At 42.7% G+C, this 11,956-nt stretch overlaps 1 protein-coding gene across 1 annotated transcript in view; it reads left to right on the top strand.

Moving 5' to 3' along the window:
- Nucleotides 1–253: 253 nt before the first annotated feature.
- Nucleotides 254–11,956, top strand: part of LOC106939570 (fibrosin-1-like protein) — a 113,447-nt gene continuing 101,744 nt past the window's right edge. Inside the window, exon 1 of the mRNA XM_015022003.1 lies at nucleotides 254–1,698. Coding sequence (XP_014877489.1) covers nucleotides 1,375–1,698 — 324 coding nt within the window. The 5' untranslated portion in view covers nucleotides 254–1,374. The remainder of the gene's footprint in view (nucleotides 1,699–11,956) is intronic.

Raw genomic sequence — 11,956 nt, 5'->3', positions numbered from 1 at the left:
TGCAACTATCCCAGTAAAAGTTGATGAGCCACCCCAAGATTCCCAGCAGCCCCCCAGGTGACGACCCCATTATGTATTTCTAGAAGCGCCCCTGGATGTAGCATCTGCTTTGGCACACAGACATACAAAATACATCCAAACCGTGTCAAAGAACGATTTTCCCCCTTTCTTTTTTTTTTCTTTTTTTTTTTCTACACCAGCTTCCTTCCTTTGGTAAATTGTAGGCCAGGGGTGGCGGAAATACGTCAGTTATGTGGGTTTTCTGAAGCTCGAGTGCGTCTCTTAATTTCGGATGAAGGGAACGAGAAGGGAGGGAGAGGAGATTTTAATCACTCCTGTCGCTTTAAGGACACATATCAAAGCCTTATTATGCGAATTGAAAATACCATGAGCCAGTGAGCCAACTGAGCAGCCAGGGGGACGGACTGGAGTGGATTTATAGGGGAAACTCAACATTATCTGAGCTGGAAGAGACCGCTTCATCGCCTTGTGGAGTTTGATTTCACACTGGATGGTTGGTTTATTCGGACGGCTCGGGTCATTTTTTTTTTTCTTTCCTCCTTGGTGGAAATATTGCGCAGAAGTACAGCTCTCTCAGACTTGGGATTCTTTACCCCCTGAAGCGAGGAGGAGGAATATCACTTAAAAACTCAACGCGTCGCGTGCGGGGATTATTCGCCACACTCGTACGTTGTTGTTTCGGACGGATAGTATCCCGCGAGCTCCCTCTCTGGATCTGACAGCCCTGGATCATGGGTTGGGGTGGTGGAAAAGAACAACGGCCAGCGACATGATTCCTCTACGCTGTCTGCGGTACGCTGCGTGGTCAGGCTCGAACATCGCTGGCTATGATTCCCGTGCAACAAAAGTTGCGAGGCGGCTGTAATGCGCGGATTTTTCCACAGTTTGCCCGTTTTGCACCTGCTTTTACGGACGCCGCGTCGACACTGTGCGGATTCGTGACGGAAAAGCGTGCGTATCCGCGCCGCTTCGCCCGCTCCCTCGCCGACTGTGCGGGATACTTGAACATTTGCCTCGCCGTAGTGGAAATCGGGGGGGTTTGTACTCAAGGTCACTGAGTGTTTTCAGGCGTTATTTGCCTTCCCATCCACACTAGCGCACACAGACGCCTTCGCGAACACACACACACATATACACTCGAGCGCACGCGCACATGCTCGCGCACGCGTACTTGCTCACGCACGCGCGCGGCGCTATCCGCACGTTATAGCGCAGCCTCTAATTCTCAGTCCAGTGTGTGTTATTTGTTATTATACGGTTCCGCGAGTCTGTGGGCGTGCACGTCCTGTGGAGTTTTTTTCCCCCTCCTCTTCTTCTTCTTTTTCCTTTTTTTTTCTGTTATTTTGACACTGCATGCAAGCTCTTTCCAATAACATGGATGGGAAACTGAAGCAGGGTCGGAGATGCCGGGCCAAGCGAGAGAGGGTGCGGAGGTTGCGGGAGCCGGGGAGCAAAGACGCCCGCAGCCCCGAGCCCAACTCCTCCTGTTCTGACAGGGAGGGACAGAGTCCCGGGAGAGACGCCGCCTCCCCGGCCGCTAAAAAGACGCCTCACCCCGCAGCCGCAGCCAGAGCCCCGCGCCCCCCTCGGAGGAAGAGACGGGAGTCCAGCTCGCAGGAGGAGGATATCATTGATGGATTTGCTATTGCCAGCTTCATCAGCCTGGAACGTCTGGAGGTAAGGAGGAGCTGTATCAGTTCCCTTTGTGTGTGTGTGTGCGTTTCTGCTCATCATCAGTGATGCTTATCGAAAAGTGCGGGGGGTCACTGAGGTTGAAGTCTGGTCTAATTTGTCATTAATTTCTTTCAAATGACGCCAGGTAGAACCTTGTCAGAACCTTGTTAGAACCTCATGTCAGCTGATGGGCTGGACCAGCTATTGGTTTGATGATGGTTCCTCAGGGCTGCTGACAGCTGTGTGGGTCCGTATCTGTTTGTTTTGGGGGGCTTCCAGGTCTGTGCTGACATAAAACGGAAAGGGGAAAAAATGTTTTGGAGCTGCAGCATCTGTCTGGTTTACTGAATCTTAGAAGTTTTGTGTCTGAGCGGTTAATTATTGACAGCATCTGTTTTATTGAGGGGAAGAAAAAACAAACATGTTGTCCTGTCACTTTTGGCTATGGCTGTTGTGTTGGTTCACATTCTCATTCACTACCAGCTATCAGTGTGCTCTTGACATTGTGCCCTTTGATAAACTGCCTACTGCGGGGTTCATCTGTTACAGCCTGATACACCATGTGCTGATAAGTCTGTTCCTATCATTACTCTCTGGTATGCTGGGTGTCAGAAAAGGAGGTTTCCCCCCCTGACACCTTTCACTGTATATTCATTTGAGGTTGTTGATTTATTTATTTTTTTTAAATATAATGACATATTCTTTTGCTTCTTGGCATGTATAAGGTCAGCAATTCCATAGAGTGATGGTCATAAGCACTCCTCCTTCCTACATGCAGCTTAGTCAGATTTGCTCAACCAGTTGTCCACGCTCAGGCTTCACTCAGTTGAAGCTGCATCATCAGTTTCCTGCCTCCCATCTGTAAAGTTCAGCAGCTATGGGTCAGCAGTGGTTACATAGCTGCTTTTGAGTCAAAAATGTACCAAGACATCCGCTAGTGACCAGAGAAAACCTTTTTATTTTTTCCCTGAACACCCCAGACTGGGGACTGGCAAGTTGGAAACTCACTCTGGTTAGCGATTATGTCACCAGGTTGTTGCTACCATTTACGTGGAAGTTGGTACTAAGTCAAGACGAGTCAAACGCAGCCCCGCTCCAGACGAGTTTAACAGGGGCAGCATCGGTTTATTTTTGGGGGGCAAAATGAATCTACGTAGCAATAACAATATCACTCAAGTAAAAGAAAAAGGTACAGTGCCGTAAAACTACTCTTATAATTACCTTTTATTTCTTTTTCTAAGAAAGTTACACAAGTGAATGTAACAAGTACTACCCACTTTTGAACATGGACAACACCAGCAGCCTATAGGCTACTTGTTAACAAACTTAAGGTGCTGTACTAGCTAGACATCTTTTTGCTAACACCTGTATCCAAACGTATTACTGAACTCAGTCGGTTAGTTTGGGAGGGAAACTGTGCAAAGTTCTTTGCGTTTTGCTGGTTTGCTGCCATGATTCTAACACAAACCTGAGTTGCTCTGCACAGCGGCAGCAGGTTTCCAAACAGGTGTAAACCCAGCATCTTAGCGCTCATGTTGCGTTTAAAGGCGGCTCGGAAAAGCAGGTTACGACGTGTTGGCAACAGATTACACAGTTTTAACTGCTGAAAAAATGTGACAGAAGGCACTGATGTGGAAAGTGTGGAAGCCCCTACTGTATCAAATCGACATAGGAATAACAGAGAGTTGGCCGCTATAAGGTAAAAACAACAAACAGCTTCCAGTCCAGGGGGGCACGGCTGACTCTGTGGGGCCAATGCCCGCCCATGCCGTTGGGCATCGTCAAAGGTAAATATTTTTAGCCAAATAAGTCTTTGAAACTCTTTGCAAAGAAACCGTCACGTCAGACATGTTTCTGGTTTAATCCGGCTGCAAGACAGAGAGAGAGAGAGAGAGCAACACTTTATCAAATAACAGGAAGTCTGTTTATCCTCTTGAATTTTCAGTAAAAGTCTTTCATGGATTTTTGATTTAGACATAGTGGTAGCCTTTTGAAAATCTCAACGTTAAATTAAGGATTCATATACAGAAAGTAGTGTTTTTGTAATTCCAACCAAAATAAATCATTATACGATTCTAAAAACCACATAAAATGTGAATTCTGTTATCAGTGTTTCTTTCACAATATTCACAATATTCCCCAGTGACTGCTTGACTACTTCGACTGTGTCTCTGCTGCTGATGCAAATGGATGTAATCGGAAAAAGCTGGTGTTGGCATGTTGAAGATATGTAGTGGTGCACCAATTGGTTGGCCAGTGACCAAAATCAGACAATTTGTCACGGATTTGTTCCATCTGGTGATCGACAAAACAAAATCGGATTTAATTTTGCCTCTTAATGGCGTCTGAAGAACTTTTATAGCCCACGTTTGTTAAATTTGAGTTTAAACAAAAAGTTTACACAATAGTATGCGTCATAACTGTTAAAGAAAATCAGAGCTCCAAGTAGAGTGTAAATCGGCATTAGCCAGTAAAAGCCTTTGTTGGTACGGGCTATTAAAAATGACAGAAAGTCCTGATTTCTTTGATGTTTTACATCGACGCATTGTTTGATGTCCACAATAAGAGCCAAATTAAAGCGCTTGTTTCCCCCTCCCCCAAAATAACTTTGTTTCAGTAGATACGCCTTCATGCAGTGTTTTGTCGAGGATTTCTACCCTTTTGAGTTTTATGGACACCACTTCTGACTGAGAGAGAGAGACTTTAAAGTCAGACGCAGCGAAGTGCCTCTGACTGGCCCTGTCTGCTAGGACGCGGGTGAAATTCATGCTCTGTTGGTAATCTTCTTACGTCGGCTCTCATGCAGTTGTCATTTTAGTTTCCCCGAGTTTCATGCCACGCCGTGTACCTCGCTGCAGCAGAGATTGTGTCTCTGAATAGGTTTCTTCTGAGGGCTTTATCTTCAAATGAAAGGAGATCCTGGCTGGCGCTGAGGGATGTGAAGCCAGATAATTATCCAGTTTCTGTTTTACACATTTACCAGCAATAATAGTTTTCTTAGTCAAGTGCTAAATCAGTGTTGAGTGAACACAGAGAGTAACACTGTGCTCTGCTGTACATGGAAGCTTATGTTTCAAGGCTAAGCAAATGAGGCATGATATGGCTCTATGTGAAATGATACTTGCATCCCAGCTACTTGCTGGTAATTGGTCTGATTTGCATGCAAATGGAGTGCGCTTATTAAAGGGTGCTGCTGGATCCGGTGAAATTAAAATAAGCTTTTTAGCGCCCTTTGATTTCGTGTGCTCGTGTGGGGAGACGAAGCGAGCGTGTTCACTTTGTGCCAGCTTTCATCTCCCGTTTGCGACAAACGGTGCGTTTGTTTGCGCCGTGGCGTGAGTGAAAACGCCCTCTTAAAAGAATAAAAAAAACAAAAAAAGTCTGCGTCCTCCAGAGGCATCGCATCATCGGCCGTGACTCATGCTTTCACCTGCTCGCTGCATGCTCGAGTGCAACTCATGACCTACACTACCTGCGCTAATTACCCATCAATTATGAGGAGGACACGGCAGCCGGGGAATAGCTCTGACCTATTGCATCACGCTCCAGTAAGCCAGCATGGCCACCGTTGAGCTGCTGTGTGCTGCTCTTAACCTCTTTGAGGTGACTGATGGCCAGGGCTGGTGTGTTTATATCTAGGTGTAAAAATCAGGGAACCTCCATCTTTAAATTACACACCAATACTTTTGTACTTTTTCTGGAAATTGGGGCAGGTGATGTAGACTTGGAGTTTTATCATAATATTTTGTGGTACTATTGACGATGAGAGCTGTTTATTACTTCTTTTTTTAGGTAAGTGTATGGCACAGGAGTCATGCCCCACAAACACAAATGCTACTTTTGAAAAATATAGACATACAGAGAAGTTCGATTTGTATGACTAAACTGCACACACTAATTGCATTCAGTCATATTTTTGAAATGATTGATATTTATCAGTCCTACCGTTGGAAAACAGTGGAGAAAATAGTAAAGCTATCTAGCTTGACAGTTTTGAGGGCTGGGTTTAAACATTAATTGGAATTTATGGTGACAATGATGAATCAAAATTTCTCTCATAGCATGAAATTGATCACAAATAATGATAATCGGTAACATAAATCCCCATTCCTAAATCTCACTAATCTGTTTTTATCTGAATTAGTTTTTTTTTCCCCAACGATGATTCATATGTGGACAAAGATGCGCCAGGAGCCTAAAAATACATTCACCTCTCAGCTCTTCATACTTCCTTCTCTCACCATAAGGACAGGGGTTAGCATTCTTAAGCATTTTTGCAAGGTTGGAGCATGAAGAGAGAGAGAGAGGGATCTTTGAGCATTTTTCTTTGGTCTGACCATAATCTCTAGATCACTCACAGTATGATTTCACAGATCACATGTTCCAGTACCGGTTCGGTTCATGTGCCTCCAAACATCAGCATTTTGTTAAGAACCGAGGCTGGTTTTCTTCTGTTTTGGGAACCAAGCATGTGTGACCAGCTGTGTGTGTTGCACAACAAACGGCAGTAAAAGAGTAGCAAGATGGCGGACCTTGATGCCCTGTGCATGTTTCTTCTTTGTGTACAGATATTCCTTTATGTATCTGTCTTATTTTAAATTATTTTAATATTTGCGTAGTGGTTCACGCTTCTAATTAAGTGCGACCGCATTCAGACTTACGTTTGTACGATTTACGACCCCAAAGCGACATGAATGCGCAGAAGAAGAACCGTGACCTCACACTGCAGCGCAATGTTTACGGAATAGGTTTACAAAAATAACAATGGATGCCTCTGACCATGGATTCCATTGTTTACTCAGTAATGGGAGCCAATAAGATTGTCACAATTTCATAACAAGACAATTGAAGCTAACAAAAAGAACAACTCATAGTGACGACCTTTTGTGGGACATTGACTGCAGCATCTATAGAGAAGTTTGTCTGGATGTGAAGTCAGAGCAGGGAGGGGTGGGAATGTGATGTGATGCGTGTCAGTGGCGTAGACGTCCTTCGTAATTTTATAATTATGATTTTCAGCACTTGTTTACATCTGGTCTGGCTTCTTCTGGTACAGAATTACACCATTGACACGTCTCATGTCAGTGGTGTAAATGTCGGATTAAATGCGACATGACAGCTCAGACTGCAGGCGCTTTGAAAACCATAAGATACACATCTGGAAGTGGTTCAGATCTGTTTTCTTTTTGGGGAGGAGGGATGAAAAGATCGTAATTGTGCCGTTCAAACTGCCGTGGAAAAGTCGGATGTAGGTCGCACTTAGGGGGAAAAAAAGTCAAATTTGGATCACATCTGCCTGCTGTATGAATGTAGTCTTTTCTTCGAGTCACCTCATGGGACTACTTAAGAGTTTACCACCCTTAGAGTCCAAAAAGGTTTTCAGGGTATTTGGAAGAGAAACAGGCCCACACCATGACACACCCTCCACACACACTCAACCTCATGGGACTTGGACTTGATATGCTTTTCCACATTCATCCTCTTAATTGTACTGAAATGTAAAGTTGGACTTTACATCTTTCCTTAGAGTAAACCAAATCTCTCAGTGTCTGTGTATCTTTAAAGTCCGTGCAAGTTTTCAGAGTAACCTTTTCTCAACTTTGTGTGTTTATCTGCAGATTATGGGTTTTTCTCTAAAGCACTTTGGCTCTACAAATCCTCTGTTCCTCCTTGTTGTTGGTATTTCATCTCTGCACTGATGGGACTCGGGCAGTACGGTGGTCTCGCCTGCTCCCCCATAACCTATTTCATTGCAGCCCGGAGCAATTTATAGCCACAGCTGCATTTGATTACATCGTGTTTATTTGCTTTGAATTCCCCGGCTTCACATAGGGAAGTCACTTCCTTACCTGTGCAAATCGACTGTACATGCACAGCCGTGGTAGTTTGTCACACTTTCTTACACCATACAGAAAAGAAAAAAAAAATGTTAGCGATGGTTCACGTGGAGGTACTCTGCTTCTGTTGGTTTCTGAAGGAGAAAAATGTACAGCTACTGATCCTGGGCAGGGTTTATATGCTTCCTTTAAAAAAAAAATGAGATGAGAGAATATTTTACTATCTGTGTACTGAAATTGCTCCGTGAACAACCTGCTTCTCCTCCCCAACCCACTGCAAAATAGCCTAAAGGGAACAATTTGGACCATAAATTAGAATGATCCACATTTGGGAGTTATTCCAGTTTCTGGAAGTGCAATTTCCTGGACACTTCCTGAATAGTTTGTCACCTTACAGCAGTGCTGTAAAACAATTACCAGCTGCAGCTTAAAGCCTCCCAGTGGGTATCAAACAAGTGAGCGGATAATGGAAATGACACAATTATCCATCTGTCACAGTATTAATAAGATGTTTTATTTGCTCCATTTGGTGCGTGTGTGACTCTGAAGTTGTACATCTCCCCTCCCTCTCTAATCCTACAATCCTTCCGTTCATCTGCTTCAACATGAATTTACAGATTTGTTTGGGGTTCTTTTTTTATTATTATTATCATTATTATGGGGATTTAAGTCGGACACTGTGGTGACATTGGGGACAGGGCGAGGTGTTCTTGCAGTAAACAAGCTCATAGGTCACGACTGTGTTTAGGATCTGTAGATAAAGACTTTTCTTCCTCACGTCTGTGTTTGCCTACAGTTTTGCACACTAATCGTCGTCTGCTCTTGGCAGCTCTTCTGTGCACAATGGACAAATTAAGTCCTTTGCCCGAGGGGGAGCTTGGAAGTGGCTGTTTGAGAAGCTGGGAGTTTCTGTTCTACTGTCTTCAGTCCATATGTTACCGCATGAATCCGCGGCGGCAGCGAACCTCTTTACGGTTGTTGTTTTCTCAGATTTAATTAGGTGCTTTGAAGTCCTCCAGGGAGCAGATTTCCACCTGAAATACTGACACTGTTGTTAGCACGCAGATAACACTACTTGTTAGCTATTATCTATCATCACAGTTCAGCTTGCACTCAGCAGATGACAGTTCAAGTAAGAACATTACCTTTTTAGATGAAAGACATGGTGGGGGGAAACGTTTATTGACGCCCTGGGTGATGGTGTGTAAAAAGTGTCAGAATACAGCTTTCATTGCAGTGGCGTAATCTCACTTTTTTTTTTATTCAGTGGAGATAGAAAAAAGGGCATAACAATTACAATTTGATATTTTGTCCGTCTTCAATAACCATTGGTAATTCTTTTTCTTTGGGCTTCTATTTCTCTTATTGTGCTTGCAATTAGTTTTTTATGTTTAACTTATTATTTGGTGTTTAAAGGTTTATTTATGTAGCATTTAAATGTGCTATATCAAAAAAACAACTTGCACAAATGTAAATGAGGGGAAATTTGTAGAAGATCAAGTCCTGTTATGTCTTAGAAGTATTTGTTGCACTTTTGATGCTTTCTGTATCTGAAGAGTCCACGTGTATTAGGATCAAGGGAGTGGATTCCACAGTCTGCCGCTGATTCTTTGTATCACCATTTTGTTGTTGTTTTTTTTAACCAAATTAACTGAACATTTTGGGAAGGAAATGTAAACACCCCTATGGGACCCAATATTTATTACTGTAATGAATCAGAAAGGAAGCATTAATTTTCCCTTTCAGTTTCAAACATCCATCATGCTGATGTGAGGGATACCACGGCATAACGTCACGTGATTTAGTGCGGTGGTTAGCAGTGAGGCACAGACGGATTGTGAAGGTTGTGGTGTGTTCACAATGCGACATGACCATAAAATGTGATGCAACCTTAAAATTACACAATTATATTTTTGGGTACTTATTGTGATAACAATAAAAGTGACCGTTGAATATTATTTTTCTTATTGTTTGTAGTTTTTTTTTTAGGTAACTGCATGTCACTACTGTCAAAATCTACAAACACTGTTCTTAAAGAACATACCTATTTCATAATTGGCTTGTCAAGGTCATCAATAACTTTAAACTAGGTATTGTTATGACTGAAATGCATAAATAACAGCATTTATCATACGTTTGAATTTATTGATGTTAAATGTGGTCATATGAAACCAGCAGTTGAGAAAATATTAAAAATAACCTCGACAATACAGCTAATCTTAGCTTTTTTTTATTTTATTTTATTTTTTTAAAACGTCATTCAAAGTTGTTATAATCAAAATTCTTATCATGGAAAGGAATTTTTCACTCCATAAATAAGCAATATAAACACTCATACCTAGCATGAAATGCATAATAAGCATTATTTTATTACCGCAATACATCGTCTTATGCCATTGGAACAAAAGGCAGACGTTGGATTAGATTCTTAGTCATCCTAAGTGCAGAAAGCATCTTTCATCCAAACCGTTTCTTCAGTTCTGAACATAGTTTTCGACTTTCAGGCTCATAAATCGTAGTTCAAAATCCGAAACTAATACAATAATTAAAGTCACTAATAGGACTTGGTGTCACTCACGATTTGCTACCTAGCAAGGACAAGATGTTAGTTGTTCTGGTCACTTGGCTCATGGTGTGGAAAACTGACGATGATGTGGAAAAACACATAAAGCCTGCTAAGCATGGTGGATGATGCGTAATGTTCCTTTTCCAAATGCACTGGAAGCCTAGATGGAGTGCACAGCTTCGCATAACTACAGTTAAAGAAAAAAAAAAAGCCCAAACAAACAAAAAACAAAACAAAATGGGGACTGAAAGTCGGCGTCCAGTTGCAATAAAAAATGAATTCAGTCCGGGGATTTCCGCAAATCATCACCGCTGGTTCCGATAAACAAGGCTGGCACATTACACGTCATCTCGGCCGTACCTGCGCTCAAGCTAAAGGTGGCGCATTTCGAGATGTTTGGGTTACAGACGTCTTAAAATAGCCTGAAAAATGCAATAATTTCACACCTTCCCCTCCCCCCCACACAGTCTGTATACATTTCTCTCCGCTGATTGCCACTTGAGGACAAACTGGTCACAGCCACTCCGTTCCTCGGCCGCCCGCCTCACTGTACTGAGATGTCTTGCCTTTCATGGTGAGGCAGCAGATTTGTTGCAGGGGTTGCAGCAATCTTGCTTCTCGTTCTCACTCTTTCCCCCGACAGTGATAGCGCTGTGCATCATATGCCGGTGCTGACAAACAACTCCGGCTTTAATTAACAAGGCAGCACCCCCGAGGCTGGGGCTGCTCATTGGCTGACGCATCCCACAGAGAGAGCTTTCTTAATGCTAGTGGGACGTCCCCGGGCCCCAGCTCTCTCTCTAACTGTCACACGCTGTAGGCAACAGCACGGTTGATAAATGCATGGTCACATTCACAGGCCTTCCCTCTTTCTCTTTTTCTCTCTCTCTCTCAAACACACAGTCAGCATTGGACTTCCTCCCTGCTTCTGTTCGAGCCATCGACCAGTGACCTAAATATATCCACTCAAGAAAGGGTCTAGTGTGTTGTGAAAGTGTGAGGATGTGGCTATGGAAGCACGACTATCACTTACAGCTAAACCTCGCTGTGAAAATATGGGAGGCTCAGTCTGGCTCAGAAGCACCGACTGAAAGGCGAAAGAAAAACTGCAGCCATGTTTCTTTTTTTGTCTCGGTTTGCTTTTTATCTGCCATATTTCAAACATGCTCTTTTTTTTTTAACTGATTAAAAGGTCAAAATTCATCTCGGGCAGAAATGATGAAAATGAAACTAATAATAATAAAAAAATAATAATTGGAGAACTTTTTGGAGCACATGAATAAATGTCACCTCTGACACGCAGCACTGCTTTGGAATATTATTTATACCCCTTAAGCCCATTCATATCATGTCATGTTGTGACCGCAGGTTTCAGTGAATATAGTTAGGGGTTTAAGTGACAAGCCAACAGAAAGTAGTGAATAATTGTGTAACAGCAGGGAAATGGCGCATTGCTTTCAGAGTTTTTGGTGAATAAAACAAAAATCTGAAAAGTGTGGCATTCAACGATTAAAACAACAATTTGGTGCAGTTCTTTTGACGTTGGTTTATACCAGCTTTGTACATCTGGGAGATAGAATTTTTAAAATCTTGTCTCAGATTCTCAAACGGATTCAGGTCTGGACTTTGACTGGGCCGTGGTAATACGTATGCTTTGATTTAAGCCATTTCATTGCAGCTTTTCTTTCAAAAACGGCTGCCTTTGTAGTTACAAAAAGATTTGATTACACACCTTTATGTTTTTTTTGATCAGAACATTTGTGAGGCAGATTTTCCACTTGTTCTTGTTTTTAGAACCGCCAAAGTAAAGGAGGGAGCCAGGCTACACAGCTCAGGTTTTTATTGGTAAGACACTTTT

The sequence above is a fragment of the Poecilia latipinna genome, unplaced genomic scaffold (genome assembly GCF_001443285.1).
Source record: "Poecilia latipinna isolate Pla-1442-1.1 unplaced genomic scaffold, P_latipinna-1.0 Scaffold2911, whole genome shotgun sequence".
Taxonomy (NCBI): domain Eukaryota; kingdom Metazoa; phylum Chordata; class Actinopteri; order Cyprinodontiformes; family Poeciliidae; genus Poecilia; species Poecilia latipinna.
The sequence above is the reverse complement of the archived record's forward strand: the minus strand, read 5'-3'. Positions and strand labels throughout refer to the sequence as shown.